Below are 26507 nucleotides of genomic sequence, written 5' to 3'. Positions count from 1 at the left end.
GTCAGTTTAATGACTTTGAACTTGCTACTTCTGAGTCTTGACCCTCCTCGTGCACTGTGGAATTGGGGGTGGGGGACCTGAGGAATGAGAGATCAGCCAAGCCGAGAGCTGAAGAAGGCAGTGAGAACTGAATTAAGGTCCCCCCTTGCCCATCCACAGAGGTGTCTGGCATTTTTCAGTCATGGACTGAACCATCTCTCATAGGCTGTAGCTACATCTGCCAGATGCCCCCCGCGAAGTCTTGAACAAGGAAAGAAACACCCAGACCCTGAAGGCGGGTCCTTTGGGGAGACTCATCCCAACTGCAGGGAAAGAGGAATCTTTTATTGAAAGCATAAAGTTCTCAGCTTGGGGTCTGGCGTGGCGTCTGAGAGGCCTCGGTCTTCTAGGAGAACTCTATGCCCCTCCCGGGGGCTGACGATGGATGGGATTGTTCGTCAATGGGGGCAGTGGCTGGACCCTTTCTCAGGGCAGCAGCAGGCGAGAAGAGGGGTGGAGGGGTGGAGAGGGATCTGTTGAGGAGCTGAAGAGACTTGGAGCTGGGGACCGTGTCAGGCCAAGCCTTTCCAAGACTGGTTCCAGCTTCTCCCCAGGCTGTGGCAGCATCTCTGCCTTTGTCATTCAGGTGCTCAGCACCAGAAGGTCCTTGGAGGGCAGAACACAGAGCTGGTTAGTGAGTGGGGCAGTTTCTGGCTGCAGCTCAGCGGACAGCCGCCTGCCTTGGGGTCAGGCCAGTCGCATTTCTCGGCAGCAGTAACTCTAAACAGTGGAGACAGCTGGAGTCAAAGGGGCCTGAGAATCACCCTGGCGGTGTCACTAGCTTGCTGTGAGCAGGGGATCTTGGGCAAGACACTTCCCACCCTACCCCTCATTTCCTTCTTTTCCAAATAAAGAGAAGCAGGCCTGAGCCCCTCTCCAAACTCCTCCAAACTCCACTTTTCATAATTAAAAAGATCTACAACAATAATAAAAGCAACAGACTTAATTCATAGCACAAATGAATACCCATGAGTCCATACTGGTATAAGTAATTGAGTAAATAAATAAATGAGGGAGAAGGGGTAACTTTTCTTTACAGCAGAACTCCAATTAGTAAGTGTGAAAGGAATTGCAGAGATTAAAAAAAAATCACCATTCAGGCAAACAGCACAGTAAAGCTGTTGAAGGCAAAAATCATCAATGAACGACAAAATTAATGGGAAAAGTGTGGTGAGAAACAGAATATTTGCATAGTGTTGAAGTTTAGGCCCCATGCGATACTGATTAGTTATAAAGGGAGAACATAGTAACTTGGTGGAGAGACCTGGCAGGATCCACCTTAACCACAAGAGCAAAGCTGAACATTTCCGGGAAGGAGATGCTGACGTCACGTGCCCTGGCATGGCACCCTGACAAGGGCACAGCATTGTTTGGCAGCATTCTTGCCAAAAATACATAACCTCATCTAATTATGAGAAACTATCAGTCAAATCCAAATTGAGGGACATCCCACACATCCAGCCCAACTCATCAGAAATGTCAAGGTCGCAAAACACAAGGAAAATTGAGGAACTGTCCCTGATTGAAGGGCGCTAAGGAGGTGTGACCACCAGCTGTGAAGTGGAAGCCTGGATCCTGAACCAGACAAAGGACATTAGTGGGAAAGCTGGGAGGTGAGGCCTGTGGATTTGTACTAATGTTAATTTCCTGACTGTGATCATTGTACTTGGATTACAGCAGATGCTGACACTAGAGGAAGATGGGTGAAGAGTGTTCTGGAACCCTCTCTGTACTATTTTTGCAACTTTTCTATAAGTCTAAAATTATTTTAAAATAAAAAGTTAAAATAAATGGCTAGACCCATACAGTAGTACTAATAATAAGAAGAATAGCTACCAATTGCAGAGGGCCTATAAGACTCTTGAGAGTCCCTTGGACTGCAAGGAGATCCAACCAGTCCATCCTAAAGGAAATCAGTCCTGAATATTCATTGGAAGCACTGATGCTGAAGCTGAAACTCCAATATTTTGGACACCTGATACAAAGAGCTGACTCATGAGAAAAGACCCTGATGCTGGGAAAGAGTGAAGGCAGGAGGAGAAGGGAATGACAGAGGATGAGATGGTTGGATGACATCACCAACTCAATGGACATGAGTTTGAGCAAGCTTTGGGAGATGGTGAAGGACAGGGAAGCCTGGTGTGCTGCAGTCCCTGGGGTTGAAGAGTCGGACACAACTGAGCCACTGAACAACAGAGAGCCTACAAGAGCCTCTGAGTCTTTCTCTTTTTCTCTGAATTTTTCTTTAAACCAGTGATTTTTCACCTTTCAGACCCAACACCCATTTTTCATTTGATTATAGGTCTTCATATTACTTCCTTTATTCTGAAACAAATCTCATAGATTACATAATCTACTGATACATATATTTTAAAAGCCAGTATAATTCTTTTACTGGAATATACAGAAGAAATAAAAGATAAGTAATTTATAACAAAATAATATGTATTGAGTCAGCCAAAACATTAGTTTAGGTTATTCCATAAGATGTTACTGAAAAACCCAAATGAACTTTTAGGCCAACCCAATATTTTGATATAAAATGCTCAAGCGTGATTATTCAGAAAAGAAAATTCATCCCTACTAATTTTAAAATTCCCTTCAGGTTGGGGAGGTGGGTTGCAATACAATCTCACTTGAAAACCCCTGGTCTGAGCTGTCTCTGTTATTTCAGTGCAAATCCTGCCTCTTAGTAGCTGAGTGACCTTGGCCAAGTGGCCTACCCTCTCTGATACGCAGGTCCTTCACCTACGATGTGAGGCAAACATTGACCAGAGCCCCGGAAAGGCCCAAATGCGTACAAAACAGTGCAGGGCGCACCGCACTTGCTCAGTAAATGGTAGAAATGATGACAGCGGTGATGGTGGGGATAATAAATTTCTGCCAATCCTGTTCACATTTCCTAACCCATTAACAAGTGAATGATGACTGTTAACACTGAAATGCTGTATCTCATTTAATCTCTCACTGTCAACTCCGTGAGGTGGGTGGTGGTGTTCCGCATTTTCAGATGAGGAAACTGAGGCTCAGAGTAGTGCTGAGGTCCTGCAGGCGCTCAAGAGAAGGGACCATGACTGGCGCCCCTAAGGACGGCCCAGGGCCGGCATCTGACCCACACTGCCCATCCAAGGTCACTGCCACCTGTCTCGACTCTTCCCCAAACGTGGGGGGGTGGGCTGTCCCCTGGGCTGAGGCCCAGGCCTGGCATGAGTGTGAGGAGCTGGGCTCTCGGCACACAGCTGGTGGCTATGCAAATAGGTGCCACCTTTTGAAAAGGATTTCGTCAATCTGGGATCATGTTCCGGGATCATGTTCTAAAGAGCTACATCCTGGAGTCGGAACAGTTTGTGCACCAGGATGCACACTGCACTTTCTTTATTACAGTGATGCTGATAATGACAGACACTTCTAGAATGCTGACTCTGTGCCAGGGGCTGTACAAGGCACTTTATGTGCAGAACCTCTTTTATCCTAAATGCAGCCCTGTAGATACACACTATGATTACCCCCTTTGTATAAAGAAGATAACTGAGCCCAGGGTCACCCAGCTGGAAACTGACAAAGTCAGGATTTAACCCGAGGCCAGTGGACGCCAGGACCCTTATTCTTTAACTCCAGTGCTCTACTGACCAACCCCCCTGATCAAGCAATGTTTAAAAATAAAATTCCAGAGAGATTGGAATGAAAAAATAACAAAGTGTTCTAAGGGATAATTTCTGGGTTGCAAATATATCTAGGAAGATAAACATGTGTTTGTTTCATCTTTTTTGTATTTTTTGAATTTCAGATATTGAACATATGTGTATTTTGGAAGTAGTAACAAGATCCCCTCCATAGCACCGGCCATGATTCCAATTAGCAATTATTCGGGAATATTTTCCCAAAGGCCCATCTACCCACTGGTTGAAGCTTTGCAAGGGCCAGGGTTTTTGTTCACTACTGTTTCCTCAGCCCCTTGGACATTGTCTAGCACATATTAGGTGCTCAATAGAAAACTTTCTGATGAACTATGTCACACTTTCACTTTGGGCAAGTCCTTTACTGCTCTGAGCCTCAGTATTCCCATCTGTGAGATGGGGGCAATGATGAAAGCTTCCTTTAAGGCTCCTAGCAGCTTTGTTTCTTGTTCCCTCAGCCCCATCCTTTGAAGGTAGAGGCTGCTATTGTGCTGCCCTTCCCTTCCCTTCTCTTCTTCCTCCCAATTCCTGGGTTTGCAGAGAAAGGCAGAACAGAGCTCTGTCTCTCCTTACCTCCAAGATGTCAATGTCTGCATTGCTGAAGTCGATGTTGAGGATTTTGGGAAGAGGGACACCAGAGCCCAGCACAGCTGTGGGGAAAAAAAGTGATCAGGTACAGTCAGCATGGCCAAGAGGCATCAACCTTCCCAAAGCCTCCAGTATCGTGTCTTTCATGCCTCCAGGACTTTGTCCTTGCCCGTCCTTGTGCCGGGAGCACACAGCCTCAGCCTTGCCTGCCGGCTGAGTTCTGAGCCTTCCCTGAAATTCTGTTTAGATGTCACCTCTGTGAGCTCTCCTACCCACCAGGCTGAGCAACCCTGGGCTCCTGCCACTCTTCCCGAACAACTGCATTTCGGAAACCACAACATACTAATGCCCCGTCTTCGCATCGGTCACCACCTCCAGATTGTGAGTTTCTTTAGGCAAGGACTGTGTCCCCAGCATCACCCAGACCTGGGTGGAGCACAGAGGAGGAGACGGAGGTTTGCTGAATGAAGACACGGAAGGAAACACATGGGACCCCAACGAGTGATCTCCGTGGATGGCCTAGATCATCAGATGGTTTAGATCAGAGCCTAAGCAGACCTGCTGATTAACATTCTAGAAAGAAAGAAGAGAGCGAATGAGGAAGGGAGCCAGGAAAGTGGGGGGAGGCAGGTGGGGAACACGGGACTGAGTGAGGCTGAACACGCTACCTGACTCCAGCAGGATTTTTCAGAGGACTAAGGACATTGTGAATCTACCCCCGAGGAACCTATGCAGTATTTCCCAAACTTGCTTGGTCATGGAACCCTTTTCTCAGAGTATCTTGTGGGACTGATTTTCTATGGAACCCTTTTTGGGAATCATGGATCTAACCCACCCTTTCACTTTTGAGAATGGTAAATCGCAGTACAGTGAGATCGAGGGACTTGCTGCCACGTTCCCAGCACCTCCTAGAGGGGAAGCCCAGGTGGGCATCTCCAAGTATCGGCTCCCAGGTCAGCACAGCCCCATCCATCTCCTGACATCATCCTCTCCTACCAGGGAGTGAACGTGGGCCTGGTGACCAGCGCTTTTCTGTGGTTCTGATTCAGTCCCCTGAAAACAGGTCTGATTGACATCAAGAGTTCTCCAAACAAATAGCTGGTACAGCTGATGCCACCCTGCTTCATCCCCTCTTCCAGGATGCAAAAGTGGGGAGAGAGAGGTTGGGGTCCAGTAGCAATGAGACCAGCTGGGACTTGGGACCATTTGCTGCAGTGTTCGCACCTGGACACACCTCTTCTCAAGCAAGAAAATACAAAGAAACTGTATGGGACTAAAAATAAGAGTTGGGGCAAATTCTGGACAAAAGATACAAATAAACCGAAAACCTAACTGCCACTTTTGAAGAGCCTGGACCAAAGAAGAGGAGGTCGGGAACACAAGCAGGGTACTGCGCATGCCCTGTACACACAATACCACCTAGGGGTGGACAAACCACTTAGGTCACCCCTCCAGCCTGACCACTGGACCACCCTTACCCTCACTACATATAAGAAGCAAGCTTGCCCCACTCAGGGAGACAGTAAGCAAGGGAACCTGTCGTTTGTTCTCGCTCCCCGCTTGCTGCAGCAGGGACCCCAATAAAGCCTTGCTTGCATTTCTTGTCTGGCCTCTGATCAATTTCTATTGATTAAGGGGGCCAAGAACCCTGGTTGGTAACAGCTTGAGGGCTGCGGTTCTTGATGGAGCAGCTGACCCAACCTCCACCTACTGGCCCCAGGGCTCAACAAGGAGCCACAGAGATGGGGCACCACGCTGTTTGATCTATTTATAAATTTGGGCAAGAAAACCCTCTAACTGACCATGTAACTGTCTAGGGGGTTAGGAGGCTGGGAATATTGATAACAGCAACTGTAGTTCTATCTGTACTGATCGAACTTTTTACATTAATAAAATACACATGTGGTCCCTGTGCAAGTAAAAATAAATACACAATTAAAGATAAGTCAGAAAAAATAAGTCAGGAACACAGCCATGTAAATTAAGTTAAAAATGGTTAGGAAGGCAAATTTTATGTTTTATATATGTGTGTGTGTGTGTGTGTGTGTGTGTGTGTGTGTGTGTACATATATATATCTTACCACAACTGAAAAGTAGCCCAATGAAAATAAATATAAAAAATAAATCCAGAAACATTTTGGACTGTATTTAAAAAAAAAAAAAAGAGTTTAGAAGGAAGTATACCCAGATATTGGGATTAATTGCCTCTGGGAAGTGAGATTTTCTTTTCCAACCTTTCTGGACTCTAAAATGTACACACATATAATTTTCGCTTATAATCAGAAGTTTACATAGATAATCAGAGAGATCAGTCAAATAAGGTGGGGCAGGGCAATAATCCAGCAAAAGCAGCAAATAAAGAAGTTGAGGGAATCTTGGGGCAATATTTGCATTCAGAGGCTGAGATAAATAAGCTTAGAGTGAAGGTCTCAGGAATGCTACTGAGGTGGAACAGCTGTGCATCAAATATGTCCAACAAACCAGTAACCCCCTGATCCCCAGGCCACACACCCCTGGGGCACCCTCTCTCACCATTCATTGCAGGCATGAATGCCAGGTCAAAAATCTTCCCGACCAGCACCTCCAAGAGGCCAACCTGCAGAGGAAGAACGAAAAGGCAGAGATATGCTCAGGTCCAAAGGGATCCTTGAGGGACCCCCACCACCACCACCACCACCGCCCTGTGGCTGGAGAGGAAGCCAAAGAGCATCTCCGGAAGAATCTGGGAGCTGCAGCCAGAGCCCCTTGATTCCAGAACCACCAAGCCTGAGGCACATCTGGTCCACCTGCTCCTTGTACAGATGGGCAGGCTGAGGTCCAGTGCCCAGCAAGTGCTGGTACAAGGCTCATGGTGAGGCAGAGACTGAGGGAGATCAGGTCTTCCCAAGGGGCAAAGAGCACAGGGTCTTTGGTGGCTTGGAAGGCCCTTGCGCTTTGTGACCAGCACTTCAGGTCCCCACCCCAGCTCAGCTTCCATGGACCTCCAGGCAGCTTCTCTCACCTGTCTGACCCCCAGTTTCCTCAGCTGTAAAATGGCCCAGCAAGTCCAGCTTGCAAGGAAGCAGTGAGGATTGGGAGCAGATCATGTAAAATGCTTGGCCTTGAGCCTTTTCATACAGCATGTGCACATGCTATAGCTGTGTCCAACTCTTTGCAAGCCCATGGGCTGTAGCTCGCCAGGCTCCTCCGTCCATAGGATTCTCCAGGCATGAATACTGGAGTGAGTTGCCACGCGCTCCTCCAGGGAATCTTCCTGACCCAGGGATCGAACCCGTGTTTCCTGCTCTGCAGGCAGATACTTCCCCTCTGAGTCACCAGGGAAGCCCTTTTTCACATAGAGCCGCTCTTCACCTCTCTAAACCTTGCTTTCTACATCTGAAAACGTGAGTGGACAATCATTACCTCAGGGAGTCCTTGTCCAAACCAAACATAAGCTCTTCTGTGCAGAATGTCTGCCATGGCATGGTGCCACGTGATACTATGGTGACAGAGCATGGGATTCAAGTCCCAGCACTGCCTCTTACCTGGTGGCTCTGTTGCTAAAGAGTCTGCCTGTAGTTCGGGAGACCCAGGTTCAATCCCTGGGTCAGGAAGATCCCCTGGAGAAGGGAGTGGCTACCCACTCCAGTATTCTTGCCTGTAGAATCCCCATGGACAGATGAGCTGGTGGGCTACAGTCCATGGGGTCATAAAGAGTCGGACACGACTGAAAGACTAACACCCTGCCTCTTACCAGCTCTGTGACCTTGGGCGGGTCACTTAACTTCTCTGTGTTTGACTCTCTTATTTGGAAAGTGGGCCAATAATTGCACCCACATCATAAGTTTGATTTGAGATTCAACGGAGAAAGGCTTGATTTTAAAATAAATAAATAATAAATAAAAGGTTAATGTAGTGCCTGATGCCAATTTCTATTGCTCCAGAAATATTCATTAAATATCCAATTAAGTATTGGTGTCTTTTTCCATTTGGAGTCCAGAGATTTCCATTCTAGTCTGAGCTCTGCCCCAACCAGCTATAAAGCACGTCACTGCCAGTATCCAGGTACCATCTATAAAATCTATAAAATTTCTCCATCTATAAAATGAAGTTGATGATACCAATCCTATGAGTTGTTTGGATAAGAAAAGCACCATGACTGTCTCTGCGTAAGTGGAAACCTCACCCGAACTTGCCCCAGAAAGCAAGCATCAATTTCATTGTCAATTTATAAAAATCAGTCAGTTCGGTTCAGTCACTCAGTTATGTTCAACTCTTTGCGACGCCAAATGGGCATTTTCAAAGTCTTAGGTGGAGTGGGGGACACAAGAATGAAAATACTGATGAAACAGGACCAAATTCTAGAATATAAGTGTCTCAGATTCATGGATCCTTAGAAAGGCAGAATTCTAGAACGTGGAGGTTTCAAAAGAAATTCAAACCTGTTTGCCTTACAGATGAGGAAATAGCCTCAGAGTGCGTAGGTATAGCCAAGGTCACACAAGAGTCAGTGGCAAAGCTGAGTCCCCCAATCCAGGAAGGAAGAGGCCCCAGAGGTCTTGGCTGCCCCCACTGCTACCTGCCCTGAGGCGGAGGATTTGGGCCAAGTGATCCCCGTGGGGGCAGTTAGAACGGGACACCACAGGCATGGTGGAAGGAGCTGGGAGTCAGGACTCTGCCCCTCACTTGCTTTGTGGGCCTCAGTTTCCCCATCTGTAAAACGAGCCCTGACAGCGCTGATGCCAATCAACGCTCTGGAATTCACCACCATCCCAGTTGCCAGCCAGCCTCACGGCGGTGCCATTCCCAGACTTGACTCTGGGGCCTGAGCTGGTACTTACATCAAAATTGCCCACGTTTGAGGTTCTGAGGTTGAGGCTGGTCCTGCAGATGAAGAAAACAGCTCGTCAGAAGGAGCTACTGGGACTTCCCTACTGACTTAGCGGCTAAGACTCGGAGCTCCGGATGCAGGGGGCCCGGCTTCAGCCCCTGGTCAGGGAACTAGATCCCACATGCCTCAGCTAGGGGTCTGCATGCTGCAACCAAGAGTTCGCAGTAGACCACAACAAAGACCCAGTGCAGCCAGATAAAGAAAGAAAGAAGTAGCGACTGCCGAGAACCAAAAGAGGCTCACGTTTCAGTGTAAGAAGACCGTCCACCAACATTCTCAGGGAGACCCCTCTGGGTCTGGGGGAGTTAATATGAGTAGGGCTGGTCTCCATTACGGAGCATTAACTATGTACCAGACACGATGACAGGTGCATAAGGCTCGCGTCGCAGCTATGTGTCCTTGGCAAAGTACTTAAGTTCCCTGTGCTTCGGTTTCCTCCTTTGCAGAGTGGGTGTCTATAAGCACTAAATAGGGTAATTCAAGTAAATCCCATAGAATCACCCCTGGTACCCGGTGAGTGCTATGGCCACATGAGCATCATCACTACCTGACAAGATCCTTCAGGAATTCCATGAAGGAGGAACCAGAGGCTCCCAGGAAACCGGCCAAGGCCACAGAGCTGGGAGACGGAGCCCCAGACTCATGCTCTGAGCTGGACTCATGCCCTGAGCTGCACTCACGGCTGCTGTGCTGTTCTGAGCAGGGAGGCCCGAGCCTGGGTTCAAGGTCTTTCTCTGCACTGTGAGAGCTTTGGTCTCGCTGCACCTGAATCTCACATGCAAACCAGCAGTCCCACCTGAGAGAGGCTGGACCAGACCTGCTCATGGGCAGAGACATTGGAGCCACTGGCCTCCAGGGGGAAGAGAAACCAGTGAGGAAGAATAGAGGCTTCTCAGGGGAGAAGACTCTGCTTCAGAATGTAGGAGTCCTTTCCAGCTTCTCCTCCTGTCCCTCCTCCTTCCACGACCACTCCATCCAGGACACCCAAGCTCTTTCCTGCCCTGGAAGTTTGCCCGCTCTGTTCTCACTGACTGGAACCCCCAGCTCTCCCCACGGCTGCCCCCTGCTCCCCTTCCAGGCCTCAGTCTCAGACCTCCTTAGACACTGCTGAATGGCTCCAGTTAGCATCACAGTAGGAGCAGCTCTCACTGTTAAGCTTGATAAATATTTGTTGTAAGACAAAAACCTTACAATGAACTAGGCACATGCTGTCTTGAAGTGGGACCCTTCAAGACAATAATAGCAATAATAATAACCCTTGCAGCCATAGGCTGTCAAGAATTAAATGAATGAAGACACCGTGAAGGCTTAGCTCCGTGTCTGGCACATAGAAAGCATCCAATAAATAACAGCTATTATCGTGAGTCCTATAAGGTGGAGACAACGATGCCCATTTTCAGATGAGAAAATTGAGTTTCAGAGAGGCAAGGTCACTTGGCTTACATCACACAGCCAGTCGGGGGTCTTGGAAGGATCTGAACCCATACCGCTGGCTCCACAGCTGGTGCTTGTAACCATTCGACACAGCTCCAAATCAGACAGACATGGGTTGGCTCACAGTGCACCACACCTCCCACCCCCGTTCTCATATTGTGGCCTTCCTTGAGTAAATAAATCCACCTCTCTGAGTCTTAGTTTTCTCCTCTTTAAAATGGGAAAATAATAGCCCTGCTTCTGCAAGGCTGAATGACACTAGACACAGCAGTAGCCAGAGCCCGGCTGATCACCAGCAGCAGCGGTGGTATCATTACTGCCTGTGCCGTTGCTGGCGGCAGGTCCTTCTGTGAGGCTCACGGCTCCACCCTTCTTGTCCTGCTCATGCCAGTGGTTTAGACAGTTATGGCCCATTTTCCCCTGTGCAGTCCCTTGGATTTACCCAGCAGCCAAGTCCAAAGACCTCTAAGCCCTCCCTGTGAGTTGGCACCAGACATAAGAATGCCAAAGAAGTCTTTATGAAAAGCGAGAACCCTCAGCAGCAAACCCTCTTACTTGTCCAGCTTGGCGTCAATCATAAGTTTATCATTCTCCACGGAAAACATGGCCAAGAGTTCTGCGTCCTGGAGGAAAGGGAAGGTGAATGGAATGTCACTGCCATGGTACAGCGGTCATTGCTCGCTGGGGTCTCCCTGTGAGACCCCCAATAACACACAATGTAATGGATTTTCCCCACCTCTGGAGGGAAGGAGTTGGAAATCATAAATTGCCTGCATTAACTGTTGTTCACAAGTAAGTTATAGCAAAGGCTGGAGGAACGTTCTTCGGAAAGACAACAGTCACAGGAAGCTAATGATTGGCGCAGGAGTCAGGGATGTTTACTGAGTTTCTCTGAGCTGTGTCAGAGGAGGCGGGCATGGCCTGCAGCCTAGGGGACCTGCCTCAGAACAGTTGTTGTAGATGCGATTGGATATCATCACTGTCAGTCATAACTGCCTCACCCACCCCCTCAAGAGAGGGCATAAAAGGTCCAGATTCATCCCCTTCTCTAAGCAGAAGCCTGTTGTCAGAAGATCCCTCTTTGCTTCTCGGCCCTCCCCTCCCCCCAAAATAAAATAAAACAATTTTGTCTTGTGAGGAAAGGGAAGCTCCCAGCAATTTCAGGTGATGCTATTAGTAAAAACAATAATTAAGATGATGGAAAAGAAGCAGGAGCACTGGATGTATATAACAGAGACCTATCCAAGTGTGGGAAATCCTCCTAGGGAAATGGCACTTGAGCTGAGGCCTGAAGGGTATGTACGAATTCGCCAGATGGAAAAGAGGGTGTGAGAATGATCCAGGCAGTGGGAAGGGCATGTGCATTAGAGCTAGGGCAGGAAAGGGGTTGGCAGAGGGACAGAGAGGAAACCAGAGTGTGAGGAGGGAGGGGACTCCTGGAGGCTGGAGTGGGGGTGGGGCCAGACCAGGCAGGGCACATGGGCTGGAGAGGAATCAGGTCTGATCCAGGGGGCAGTGGGGTCACGGCAGGGTTCTGAGCTGGATCAAATGTGTGGGCTATTGATGGAAAAAAATTCCCGCACGGAAGGAACAAATCAACAGAGGACTGGATGAGGGGCAGCCATCTCCACTCCTGAGTGAGAATCAGCCCTTTTAATTTCTCATCTGACAATGCCTAGCATGGGCTCTGTGTGCGCGCCAGCTGACCACGTCTCCAGCCCTGGGAGGGGAGACTGCGAAGATACAGCAGACAGATACAGGAACAGAACCCTAAGTGTCTGAGCCCGAAACTTTCACCAAGGAGGGGGAAATGGCACTAAACACAACTGAGCACATTCCTTCCACAAATATTTACCAAACACCTACTGTGCACCAGCTTCTGTGCCTGGCCCTGGGGATCCTACAGTGAATAAAATGGTCTGTGTCTCTGTCCAGTAATAAACTGACCAATGAATTCATTTAATAAAATCACATTAAGGCTATGAGCAATGTAAAGCAAGGGAGACAGAGAGAGAGATGGGAGGGGTGGGAGTATTTGAGACAGGTGGTCTGGGAAGACCTCTCGGAGGAGGTGACATTAGATCAGAGACCTGATGAAAGTCAGGCTGTGAACCACACAGACATCTGGGAGAAGAGCATTCGAGACAGAGGCAACAGCATGTGCAAAGTCTCCAGGTGGGACTGTGCCTGGCATGTTGGAGGAACACCGAGGGGCTAAAAGGTGACCAGAGGATGCTCAGGAAGGACTTTATGGACGACAGTTAGAGGATGGGCTATGTTTAAATTTTGATCAAAGGAGTAACATCATTTTAAGAGGATTCTCCTCTATGAAATAATTTTGGAAATTGTTGTATTTGTATCTTTTCCCTCCTGGGTACCAGGGACAAATCTTGTTCCCCTTTCTTCAGCCTCTAGTAGAAAACATATCACATACTGGTGCTCAATAAATACTGCTGAATGAATGACTGAGGACTGCTTTGCCATAGGGTGTGGTACACAACCTGTGGGAATAATACCAGCCAGCACTTTTGGCTTCCTTCTGGTGTTTCTGGTACTTCTCTGAGCATCTCATTAATGCCCTGCTGCCACTGCTATGGGGGAAAAAATCAAGCCCAAAGGTCACACAGCTATAAGTGCCCTTAAAGCTTGGATTTGAATCAGGTCATCTGGCCCCCAAATCCAACTCATAGTCACCGTGGCAGGAACAGTGGGGAGGTGTCTGCAGACTCCCAGAGACCGCCCACCCCCACTTACCACATCGATGAGGCAGATGGTGGTCTCAACATCATTGGGCTGGGAGACCATGACCTCAGAGGTGGCGAACACCTTCACCACCGCCTGGTCCTTCTGCAGCGTCACCGAAGGTGGGTTCGGCACCTGGATCCTGATGGTGAGGGGGTGGGACTCGGGGTACTGCTGGAACACCTGTGGGCAGACACCAGGTGGGGTGAGCAGGGCCATCCATGGTGGAGGGGGACTCAGGGGGTCATCAGCCAACCTCTAAGCACACACGGCAGAGGGTCCCACACTGGATCCCTTCAGAATCTGCAATATCGCTTGAGTCCTACAAACCACATGCAAAGCCTCCATCCGCTGTGGGGTTTGGCCAGGGGCTGTCTTCTCCAAGCCTCTCACAAAGAGATAGCGTGAGAATTCAATGTAATCATGCCAGAAAAGCTTGAAACTCAATACCTGACACAGATACTGTGGAAATGCTCAAAACCTGGTCCTTAGGGAGGTAGGGTCCTGGAGGGCTGGGGAGCTGGGGTTGGGGGAGGGACACTGAGCTTGGTGCTGGACATCCATGATTTCATTGACTCATCACAACTCCATACACTGCTTTTCTTCTCCATATTACAGATGGGAAAACTGAGGCTCAGAGGGGGAACATCAGGCAAATTGTTCAATGCCAACAGGAGAGCTGAGATTCTAGGCCAGGTCCATGTGACTCAGGAGCCCACGGCCTCTCTCCCTTCCTACTGACTCCGGATGTCCCACCTGGAATGAGAAAATCTACAATTCCAGGTGCCTTACAGTGAAATTCCCAGAGCAAGGCACAGCCTGCCCCACCCACCTGGATTTGCTGGGGTCTCTGAAGACACATGGTGGGAGGGCTCAGAGCCTGTTTGCTGCTCACTGATTCCTCCAAATTGGCTAAAGGGACCAGTCATCAAATGACCAGCCCTTATATTTACTAAATAACTGCTTTACCAAAAAAGTTTAAGGAACATTTTTCTTAAATATGTTAAGTGAACATAAATATATAGAAAAAATCCCAAAGTTACTTTAAAAAGAAACCAATTTAAACATCAGCTTTCTATATCCAGGGCAGCAGGGTATGTCTGATCCTAAGAAGGCATTCATTTTCCTGACCACACTCAAGGTGAAACTCTCCTGGAAAACTCTTGATCTAACAGCTAATCTAATAAATATAGCCAACTGACCACTCAGCAGACTCACCTTTGGGCAAATTGACTCTCAACAAATTGTTAATTTGGCGCATTGGCTTTTCACAAAAGGGTTTTCAGGATATTTCCACAGAGGGGCCTGGTGTCCCAACCACCTCCACCCCAACATGCAGAATCTCCAAGAATTCACAACTCTCCATTCACAGAAACCCTGAGAGGTTACCCTGAACTCTCTCCATCCTGGCTCTGGTCAAGCGTCTCCTGGTAACTCCAGGAGACATTCCTCCGTGTCTGGCCTCAGGCCCTCCCTGCTACAGGCCCCGCCCCATATGACGGCCTGAGTCCTTGCTTCACTGAGCTCAGCGGGGCTGCCGCCACATGGTGTGGCCACTCTGAGCTGGTTTCCCCACCTGTAAACCGGGTTTCTGGCCCCATGGATGGGAGGAGGATTAAAACCACATGAAACTGTGGAGTCTTAACAACTTTCATGAACCATAAAGTGCAGTGCACGTAAGAAGTGGTGCAATAAATGAAGGCCCAGGATTGAGGGGCCCGCCTGCCTCCTGGCGATGCCACTGTTTGTGCCATTAATGGTGCCCTGCGATTCAGCTTTCAACCACACGAGGGCGATAGTGACCACTTGTTGAGTGCAGTTTCCTTTCCTTTGAATTCCACCCAGAACGAGATGGGACAGGTAGACAGGAGATGAAAAATGTCTAAAATGGCTGTCAATTACAGAAATCCCTGGCAACTGTATAACACCATGTAAGAAGCTCTTTGCTGCCAGGTGCAGGGTAGCATGCCTGGAACCAGAGCTAGGAAGAGAACTGGGATCAGAAAAGCCTTTGTTCCAACTGTGTATGGCAGCTGATGCAAGGCTGCATTTTGCTCTTTTAAAAAATAAATAAATAAGTTAACCAGAACGATCATAGTTAACGTTTATCAAATGCCTACTCTGGGCCTAGATTCAACTCCCAGAGCTGCAGTCACCTTGTGGGGTCGGCATTTTTGCCCGTTTTTCCAGGTGAAAAAAACCGAGGCTCAGAGAGAAGTCATTTGCCTAAGGGAGTATGGCTGGGATGTGCTGAGCGGGAATCAAATTCACGTCTGTCTGCTCCAAAGATGTGGCTCTTTCCCCGTAGGCCTCCGTGCTCCCCAACCCCCACCCCCAAGCTCTGTATCAGTATCTCTATGTGCATCAGCTCCTTTACCCTCCTGGATGAACCTGTGCAATAGCTATTAGCATCCTCCTTTGACTGAAGAGGAAACTAAGGCTCAGAGACATTAAGACTCTTGCCCAAAGACACACAGCAAGACAGTGACCAGGCTGGGACTGGACCTGGGCAGGTCAGTCCATGGCTAGAGCTCAGGTGCTTTCCACCTCAGCCTCTGCACCCATACACCCCTGGGGGTCTGGTCTCCAAGCCTTTCTCACTGTACTTTCAAGGCGCAGGGAGAAGGTTGGAACACCCACCCTAGTGCTGAGTGTCTTCCCTTCCTACCCAGCTCCTGGGACAGTGAAAGGGAACATGGGGCTGAAGGCAAGGGGAGGCACCACCCATACATACCTTGGGAATCAGGGCTCCCAGTGTGGACGTGGTGAGTGGAGGAAGCTCTTCAAACTGCAGGGAAAGAAGGGTTGTGTGGGTCCCCGGGGCTATGGAGACAGACAGGAGTTGCTACCACAGTGATTAAACCTCTACCCCTCTCAGACAACAGTGGGGGCATGTCCTCTCCCTTAAAGGCCGCTGGGGAGGCCCCACAGGTCCAACAGGGCCCACCATGCAGAGCGTAGTTGCCATTTTGGGGTTAAGTGGATGGGGCAGCCGCTGAAGCTTCCACAGACAGGACTTCTCAGGGCAGGAGGCGAGATCTGAATCTTTCTCCTCTAAAAATGTGAGTCTTCATGAAAACAAGATGGACCTCAGCGGGTCCATGCGTGAAACCCAGTGTCCATTAATCGCATGATGCCGCCACATCCCCGGACTACCTGTGCTATTATTTAGCTAAAGTCTTCCTTAAATGACCAACTTTTAAAGATTATCAAATACTAAGAAATGGAAAGCCAGTACCACTTGACAGAAGGTGACGGCATCTGTAAAACTAAATGCAAAGAAAACAAAACAATGACCTCACCCTGTGCGTGGATACCATCATCTGTAGCGGGGTGGGGTGGGGGGCGGTTCTATACTCCCTGAGTTAAAAGAGGACACCTCAAAGTTTAAGAGAGGGTTACATCATACTGGCACCAAATGGAGACTTGCCTCTTGGTAGACTCAAGGTTGACATAAGGCACATGATGGGGTTATTTTGAGGAACTCTTGTTCTTATGAGATACACACTGAATTTTATGGAACAAAATGTGATGACTGCAAACACTCAAGCTGTTCAACAGCAGATAGAAGGATACGTGGATAGACAGATAGATAGACAGACAGACAGATAAGACAGGTGGATGGATGGATGGATGGATATGAAGCAAATGTGGCAAAATATTAACTGGTGAATCTAGGTGAAGGATGTTACGACATTAATTGTATTATTTTGCAGCTTTGATGAAGGCTTGACATGTTTTAAGAGAAAAGATTTGGAGAGAAAGTGACCCTGGAACATACCTGAAGGTGATATTTTATTCTTATGTCTCTTAATTATGCATTACAGTGTTTACCAAGCAAAAGGATTCAAAACACTTGTACTGAGATATAGACATATGGGTTTATATTATGCTTTTTTAAAGGTTTGGAATAAAATTATGTAGAATTGGATAGGGAGCAACGTTTCGATGCTGTTTAGTGTCATGAGTTAAGGGCTGGACTGTCCATAGTCTTTGCTTTCAAGCCATTTCCCAGGACACTGGGGACCAGAGAGAATCGACAGTGGGCTGTGCGCTGCCCAGCCGCCCCATCCTGGGGGCCGTGACTCACCATGCCATCAGTGATGTCAATATCTAGGGCCCCTTGCTTCTGCAGGAGAGTCAGAACCGAGCCCAGAAAGTTGGCAGAAATGGCCAGTTGGGAGTTGGTGTTGTCGCCCATGGGGGGCAATTCTGGCATCTTCTGCTTGGGAGAGAAGGCTGGCCGCCCCAGTGGGTAGTCGATGAGGTCTCCTCCAGCTTCTCCAACCAAAGTCTGGGGAAGTAGAGAAGAAAGAGGTCACAGGGGAGAGAGGTGCACAGAGAAGAGTGGAGGAGAGGGGCTGAAGGCTGGAATGAATCCCTGCATTTGCCAACAGGCAGCCTTCCTTGGTTAAACCCACTTTCGTGTATGGTCCCATAAATGCAATTTGTGATGGAATAGCGTCTCTTGATGAGATGGTTAGTGAGCATCACCAGCTGGATGGACATGAATTTGAGCAAACTTCAGGAGATAGTGGAGGACAGAGGAACTTCATGTGCTGCAGTCCATGGGGTCGCAGAGTCGGACACGACTTAGTGACTGAACGACAAGCATCTCTTGCAGTTCCTTCTCTGTGACCAGTTATAACTGAGCCATGGTTCAGTGCCATGTATTTGAAATAGAAGAACGAGAGCCCTCCACTAAGAACGCAGCAAGCTGATGCACCTGCCGCATACACCGGAGTATCTACTCTTTAAAGGCCAGACTACTCCCCATAGCATAAACGGTGCTGTGCGGCCTGCCTCATCTGGAGCCGCTCTGCCTCTCTCACCCCCCTTCCTCGATGCAGCCACCAGGGTCTTGCCTATCTGTACCTCCAGCTCAGCACCCCTGCCATCCATAGATGCTTCCTGCCTGCCGTTTCCTCCCACACTCTCTTCTTTTGCTCTGTCCCACTCCTTTGGCTGGTCTCAGCTCAAGTATCACCTCCTCCAGGAAGCCCTCTGTGACCTCCCTGGGTAAATCACATCCCCTGCTTTAGGCTCTTTGAGTGACTCTTAGATGGCCCATCCACTCCGGTAGATGGTCACCTCCCTCAAGTCAGGGATCTTACCAGTCCCAGTCCAGAGTCTAGCCACAGCAGCTAACGGGTGAACATCTCCTGAATCCTCTATGCTTATGGATTTACCCGGTGTGCACATATACGTGTGCACAGGTGTGCTGTGCCTTTGAGGGCATGGGTGTGCATGCTCTGTGTCTGATGCAGGAAGTAGAAGGCACTTGTGTGTGCAGCCCAGGGTACGTGTGTATGTGTGCGTGCACACACGTGCCCAGTTACAGGCCTGATTCAGTGGTGTGCTTGAGCTAGTTCGCATCAGTTCACAAGAGCCAATTCCAGGCATCTTTCCAACCCTGTGTCTAGTGAGTAATGTTAGTAGCCTGAAATTGGTCAGGGTAGGGGTACTTATACCCAGGAAATCAGCAAACATTACAAATTAGGACTTTTTAAAACAACCCTGAAGAATCAGGTGTTAATGTTTACCAGCACACAAATAGCCAGATTCACTCCTCCAACAAACCCAAGCCCATAGCAGCAGCTCCCACAGCTAGAAGCCAGACTGCCTGCTTCAAAGCCGGGGTTCACATTTATTAGCTGTGTGACCTTTGGCAAGTGGCTTAACCTCTCTGTGTCTTACTTTCCTCAATAAGAGCGCCTACTTCAGGGTTAATCGACATAAAGTTCTAGGGATGTGCCTGGCACACAGCAAGCACTAGGTGAGTGTTGGCTGTAACTGAATTTCCCAGCACAGCTTCTTGAAGGTCCTCAGCCAAACAGGAAAAGGTTTTGTTCGAATGCTGCCTCCCAGGCATTCAGCAGCAGACCTGAGGGTGGGGGTTGAGGGGAGGGGGGCCCTGCGGGGTGAGGGGTCAGGGGAGGTATGGTCCTCGCTCACACCTCGGCCTGTAGGGAAAAGGCCACCTCCCCCACCTGAGCCCAGGCACTCACGTTGAGGTCCAGCTCCAGGAATTCCCCAGTCACGAGCGGAAGGCTGGAGAAGGTGTACTGGACACTTCCCAGTATCCCCAGAGGAATCAGAGCTGCAGGCAAAGGTGAGGGTCACAGGAAGCTCCCCCCACCCACCCAGACACCTTCTTTGTGACCTGAGGGGAGTGAGGCAGTAAAGTTCTGGCTCCAGACACCATGGAAAGAGCAAGCATTCTGGGTTCAAACCCCAGCTCTGCCTCTTCCTTGCTGTGTGATCTTGGTCAAGACCCTGCACCTCTCTGAATCTCCATTTCCTCCCCCTGTAAAATAGGCTTAATAGAACCCCTCGGACAATATTGGTGGTTGGGGGTGGGCAATGAGATTCTGCATATTGATAAGCTTTGTAAGCTGTGAAGTGCCATACTGGGAGGAAATTATGGGGCTCCACAACGTCGTGCTTAATTGCGTTTGGCATTTCTCTGACTGCTTGTGATAAACGGCCCTATCTTCTGGGCTCTTCCAGCCCTGCATGGCTGTAGAGACTGCACTGCCCAACAGGTGCTACCATTATGCTGTGGTCTATCTGGATGGAGGACCCTGGAATCATGGAGTGCACGACCTGGACAACCACACGGGGCAGGCTTGCCTTCAGGAATGTTTACTCTGAAATCCTGGACCAAGGGTGTGTCAGAGCCTGAATCTGAAGACCTGGACGGTCTCCACAGCGCCTGTCACTCTCTAATCTAGTGCTAGTCACTCCAGTCTCTCTAGGGGTTGAGGCCAGCTCCCCCGTTCTAGAGATGAGGGAACTGGGAAGAGCCTCTCCAAGCCCACACGCTGCCTGGGGGCTGGAAACCCAGTGTCCCGACACCATCCTGAGCCGCAGGGCCCAGGGGTCCAAGTGGGAAGCTCCTCTCTCTGGGGTTTGGTGGGGGTGTCCAGGGACAAGAGGAAGGGCCAGGCAGCCCCTCTCCCCCGGCGTCAGATGCACAGCACTGCGTGCACCACACAGGGCCCTCCTCCAGACATTGCTGTGTCCCCGGCCCCTTCCGAGGGCTGGGCCCAGATCAGGTGCTAGAAGATTTTGGCTGAATGAAGCAAAGGAAGGACTTACAGTCCACGAGACCCAGCTGGTCATTGACAAGGCCCAGCACCACATCCACGATGGGGCAGAGCTGCAGGGGAGAGAGGGCATGGAATCCTGGTGACCGCGCAGGGCGTAGGGGGTGGTGCACAGCGAGAACAATGATAATAGCGGCTGTACTGACTGCCTTTCTGTGCGTGGCCCTATCCTCCCTGCAGCCCTGTTGGGAAGGTTTTCTCGTGATCCCCATTTTACAGATGGGAAAACTGAGGCTCAGAGAGGTGATGTGACTGCCACCCAGCTTGGAAGTGCTGGAGCTGGGTTTCCAAACAAGAACTGTGTATATCTCAAGCCTCACCTCTGTATCCCCTCACCAATCTGTCCCTCCACATTCCTTAGGGCCCTTTCCAGACCCCCAAGGACACGTCCCAGAGCCCTGGCTCCCTCTCTCCTTCTGGGTCGCCTGTGTGCCTGCACAAATGGGGGCTGCACCGTGGCCCCTCTCGCTCTGGGGAAAGTTTGTACCTCCTGCTCCTGGTCCCGGGATGGGCTCTTACCAAGTCAGGGAGGACGTTGGCCAGGACTCGATTTACTAAGTTGTCCACAAGATTGGGGAGAAGCCTGAAGAGAGAGCAGATCAGTGACAGTTCAACCAAACGGTGGAATATTACACATCCATGTAAAGGTAAGCAAAAGGAAACTCTTCGTGTTTGGTACAGAAAATTCTCCCAAGAGACCAGTGATGAGAGAAAAGTACAAAACAGTGTTTCCAGTATGTGCCCACTTGTGTTAAAATGACAGAGGGGAATGAAATTCACATTCGTGCTTGCTTCATTTGTTTAAAAAGATTGGATGGAGCTTCAAGAAACAAATAACCAAGGAGAGCTCTCTGGGAAGGGGGAAGATGGGAGACGGAGAGAGAGGGGGCCATGCCTGTTCATCAGGTTATATTCTGAACAATGTACCACCAGATATTTTTCCTTGTGAAAATGTGAATTAAAAATCTGTGAAGTTTCTGGGTTTCCTTCCCCCTCCTCATCTCACCAGAACACCAGGGGCTGATTTTTTTCTGCCTCCACCCACCCTGGAGCAGAAAGACTCAGAGAAGCCCACATGAATAGGAAATCTGGGGCTCAAGTTACGCAGTGACTTTCTCTGATCCCACAGTCTAGGTAACATGAGGGCTGGAGAAGAGAGAAACTGATGAGACAGGAGAGGAAGGATTAGGGGGCTTCAGAGAGACCAAGGACAAGGATCTCCCAAGATGAGTGCCAGGGAGTGAAAAGAAAGGGACTCAGTTCTGAGGAGTCCTGATGTGCCCTCATCTGAGACCATTTTCTGGGGGCAGCGTATCAGCCAATATCCAGACACTTGAAAACCCCTCTGGACACAAGGTGTGGACTCGGCTACTTTGTGGGTAGAGTGTAATAGAAAAACCTCAACATCTGATTAAGATCACATTGAACAGCATCAACTGGGAAGTTTCCCTGTGAGTGGGGGCACCACTGGACACAATACCCATGTTAGTCAAGTGACATAAACTCTTAAAATGTGCCGGGTTCTCACCATCTGAATTCCAAAGGGGAAAAATTACCCCCATTTCACAGATAAAGAAAGTGGAGCTCAGAGAAGGTAACAGAACTGTCCAAGGTCACACAGCAAGCAATAGGGAAGCTGAAGAGGTTTGAACCTCAGGCTGCTTCCAGAGCCTCTGCTCTAAACTATGATTTGCCAAAGACAGATCACTCTACCAAGGCACTCCATTTGCCAAGGCACTCCACGGCCTGCTGGTACTCACCCTCGCAGCAGCCTGACTTTGATACCTCCCAGGAGGGTGTCACATCGCTCAATGACCAGCCTTGGGTAACCCGTGCGGTCCATGGTCAGCCGGACTTTGGCCGTGATGTTCACCTCCACTGCGATGTCCAGGAACCCAATAAGACTAGAGGAGAGGAGAGGAGACCACGATGCCAGGGAGACAGTGTGTCAACCCCCAACCACCACATTGCACCTCAGCTTTTGCCCTGGCAGTTCCTGCCATCTAATATGCTGCTGGTTCACATCTGAGGGTCCCAAACCAGGAGGCTTCCCTGGACCCTCAAGTCATCTGTGAACAAATCCATCCCCACTTAACTTATGAGAGCTTCAAAGGCTGGGAACAGAGGCCAATAACTGAACCTCATGTCTAAATTCTGGTTTCCAAGGTGACTACCCAATCATCTTGCTTTGTAGGCATGACTTCATCCCATGGGGATGAATCAATGTGAAGGTCCACCGCCTGCGGTCCTCTAACGAGCACCAACTACTCGGCAGACACTATTCAGGGAAACCATCTGTCACAGCGGCTGCAGCCACCTGGGAAAGGATGCATATTGTGCCCACTGCAGGTGAAGACATGACAGCTCAGTGACATTAGGAGAACTGGCCTGACTTCACACGGGCTAAAAGAGAGCCAGGATTTGAACCCAAAGGGCCCCCGAACTCCAACCTCCCAGGATCTTAACCTCTGAGCAGGCCGCCTTCACTGCTTGCTGCTCAGATGACCTGAGCCCAAAGGTATAAGCCACGTGTGTGCCGATGACACCTCAGGTCTTTTAGTCCCCACATTATGGACAAAAAGGAGAAATGACCTGCCCCAGATCTCCCAGCCAGGATGTAGGGTGGCAGGGACCCCTCTGGAACCAAGGGCACACACCTCTTCCCATTGATGGCCACACGGGTGTACAAGCTCAGGTAGACGCCCACGCCAGGCAGAAGCCGCACAGACACCCGGGGGAGAGTCAACTCCACGATGCGTAACCTGCAGGGGACCAAGAGCAGTGAGACGGCTGCCATCTCCCCTGCCCGGCACCCCACTCCCCAGGGACCGTCCTCCCTGTACCCCCCTCCTCTGTGCCCCATTCATTCTTCTCAGCCCTAGAAAGACCTATGATTCGTGGATAGAGTTTGGAAAACACAGAAAAATTAAAAGCAAAAAATATGCCATGACCCACTGCCTGGAGGTCTACTGTTTACATTTCCACGTATTCGCTTTGATCTTTTTTATTTTCATGTAAAAATGCTTCTCCTTCTGCCTGTCCCTGCCCAGCTTTGCCTGGTTTCTTCCCAGAGAATCTTTAGATTTCAGCTCTAGGTTTTCTTCCTCTGGGGAGCCTCCCCTGATCTCTCCACTGTACGCCTCCTCACTTCTCCATGAACTTCTTAGCACTGTAAGTGTGTAATTGTTTCCAGGCTTCTTTATTGATGCCATATAACCCACCTGCCTGCAAGCTCCATCAGGACAAGAGATGTGTCTTGTCTTGGCTCACCATGAGGTTGTGTCCCTAGGGACAATAGAGCACCCTGCACGTAGTTGGCACTCCAAATATTGGTCAAATTAAATAGTGAATATGAGGAGGAGGCTGAGCATAGTTGAAATTATAATATGTATGCACAATCCTGGGTCTTTTCCACCTCGACTATAATACTATGACCATTCTACAGAGGAGGAAACTGAGACCCGGGGGGAGGAAACTGAGACCCAGGGAGAGGAAACGAATGGCCCAAATCACAGGCTAATCTAAAAGGCTGAGCTGGGACTCAACTCAGGATTTTTAACAGCAAGATCCCAAATCACACAAGACTCAAGACATCCAGTCCTGGGGCCAGGTCCTAAAGTGTATGAGACACTGAACACCATCCTTATTCCAACTCCGGGCCCCTGGGGGTGATTATTCCTGTTCGGAGTTCATTAGAGGGCTTGACAGGGAGACCCCAGCCCCTCCTTACCCAGTGATGCCCTGGACGGTACTGATGATGCCGCCCTCGCCAAGTACGCCCAGGACGCCCCCTCCTCCAAGAAGTCCTCCGTCTCCAAGGAGACCACCTCCGCCGAGCAGGCCACCTTGGCCTGCTAGGATGCCGTCAGCTGCCAGCATGCCCCCAGTGCCCAGCAAACCGCCTGGGCCCAGTGCCCCAGTGGCTACACCAGGCGGGATCTCTCCAGGCCTCAACTCTCGCCGGTGAAGTCTGCCCACGGGCGCCGCGCCTTCAGCAGACCTGTACCGCCCATGGTCCCTGTGGCTGCCGTGCGCGTTCTCAGCATTGCGGTAGTTGCTGGTTCGGAGGTCCCTGACGCTTCCATCGGACTCAAGGATCTCACCATATCGGTATTTGCCCCCCAGCTGAGCGGTGTTGTCATTGGCCTCCACGTGACCATACTTGTAATTACCGCCCAGCTGGTGGCCATTGGTATACTTTGGGGGCGGTTCTCGGACGTGGAAGTCATTGTAGGGAACACCACCGACACCTCGGGGGAATTCAGCACGTCTGTAGTCATCGTAACGGTGTCGGCCGCCACCCAAAAGACCACCACTGCCACCCAAGAGGCCACCACCACTGCCGCCCAAGAGCCCCCCACCACTGTGGCCTCCACCACCCAGCAGCCCCCCACCACTGCCACCCAGCAGCCCCCCACCACTGTGGCCTCCACCACCCAGCAGCCCTCCACCACTGCCACCCAGCAGCCCCCCACCACTGTGGCCTCCACCACCCAGCAGCCCCCCATCACCACTGCTGCTCCCACCACCAAAAAACCCCCCATCACTGCCACCCAGGAGCCCCCCACCACTGCTGCTACCGCCACCCAATAAGCCTCCCCCAACTCCGCCCAACAGGTCGCCACCCCCTCCACCCCCGCCACCAAGCAGGCCCCCCAGAAGACCACCTCCCCCACCACCTCCACTTCCACCAAGCAGACCCCCCAGGAGAGGCCCACCGCCATCACCACCAGCTTTACCCATGGGCACCTCTCTCAGGGCTGAGCGAAGAGCATCGCTTTGCTGCAAGGTGCCCGAGATGGCTGCGGAGAAGCAAAGGTCTCATTCAGAGGCCGGTTCCCCCTCCAGCCCCCAGCACTGCTCGTCCCCTAGTCCCCCTTCTCCCACTGGTAAGCTCCTGAGGTCAAATGGTAAGGCTCCTCCTGACCAGCCCTGACATCCCCATGAACTCGTTAGCTGCTGGCTTTGACCTCTCACACTTTAACCAGATTTCAACACTGTTCAGCCAAACCTGGGTAGATTTTCTTCATGATCCTTCCTTCCAAGGACTCCACACTTTACAGTGTAAAAAACAACAACAAAAACCCTACTTCTTAGTGCATTATTCAAATTTATTCCTGGAAAATAGTCAACGCCAGCATTATTATCCCCATTTGATGGGTAAAGAAACTGAGGCCTGTGACACTGAGGAAATGTCCCCTTTTTTTTCATTCTATGACAGCCTTGGACAAGAATCAGGGTAGGGGACGTATCCTCGTTTGCCAGAGGACAAAAGCAAGACCCCCAAGAACTGAAGGCAGGATCAATGACAGCTCCCACTTTTGAGTGTTTTCTATGAACCAGGAACTGTGCCAAGTTTTCAAAAGGTCATTCATTTCATTAGATTCTTGTATCAGTCCTCCAGGATGGGGACCATAATGACACCCTCTTCACAGACAGGAAAACTGAGGTTCAGAGAACTCAAGTCTCTAAAGGCTCAGAGAACTCAAATCATTGGCTATTTCATATAGCCAATATCTGAACTCTAGGAAGGCTGACTCCAAGACTCGAGCTCTTAATCGCTGCTTTCTACTGCCTCAAGCGTCAACTCCCCAGCACGGTGCCGGCCCCTAGCAAATGCTTAAGAAGTGGCATCCCATGGAAAAGATGAAACTAAGGCCCGGAGAGAAGCGACCCATCCTTCTGATGTAGAATCTGCCAGTGAGCAAGAGAGTGCTTGGGAATTTCAGAGTCGGCTGGACCTCCCTACCCGCCGCCTGCCACCATTCACTCTCTGTAGGACTGGACTCACCGTTGCTCAGCACGTCTTTGGTCACCCTGAGGACGGTGTTTGTATCTTGGCTGACGCCACACACAGCCGCCACCGACAGAGCAGCCACACACCATGCCGCCCACATGCTGGCACTGCTTCTCTGCTAAGGAGACAGCGGGTCACAGGGCTGTGGTTGGGTGCCACCACCCTGCCCAGCAGCTGGGGTTAGCACCACCCCTTCCCAGCCCATCAAGAGTCACACCAAGACCCTGAGGCCCAGAAACAGGGGAAGCCAC

The 26507-nt window shown here is 50.1% G+C and overlaps 1 protein-coding gene across 1 annotated transcript; it reads right to left on the bottom strand.

Annotated features, from left to right (window-relative positions):
* Nucleotides 1–439: 439 nt before the first annotated feature.
* BPIFB4 (BPI fold containing family B member 4) lies at nt 440–26356 on the bottom strand. Its single transcript, XM_068987590.1, has 16 exons — nt 26251–26356; nt 25199–25261; nt 24190–24709; nt 23117–23221; nt 22220–22363; nt 20979–21042; nt 20452–20512; nt 19359–19450; nt 17441–17644; nt 16085–16138; nt 13363–13533; nt 11164–11231; nt 9125–9167; nt 6837–6900; nt 4290–4366; nt 440–645 (listed from the first exon to the last, which is right to left on the bottom strand). Exons 1-16 carry the CDS (start codon nt 26354–26356, stop codon nt 622–624), a joined length of 1860 nt encoding a protein of 619 aa, XP_068843691.1. The 3' UTR covers nt 440–621.
* Nucleotides 26357–26507: the final 151 nt, after the last annotated feature.

The sequence above is a fragment of the Capricornis sumatraensis genome, chromosome 15 (genome assembly GCF_032405125.1).
Source record: "Capricornis sumatraensis isolate serow.1 chromosome 15, serow.2, whole genome shotgun sequence".
NCBI classification, from domain to species: domain Eukaryota; kingdom Metazoa; phylum Chordata; class Mammalia; order Artiodactyla; family Bovidae; genus Capricornis; species Capricornis sumatraensis.
The sequence above is the reverse complement of the archived record's forward strand: the minus strand, read 5'-3'. Positions and strand labels throughout refer to the sequence as shown.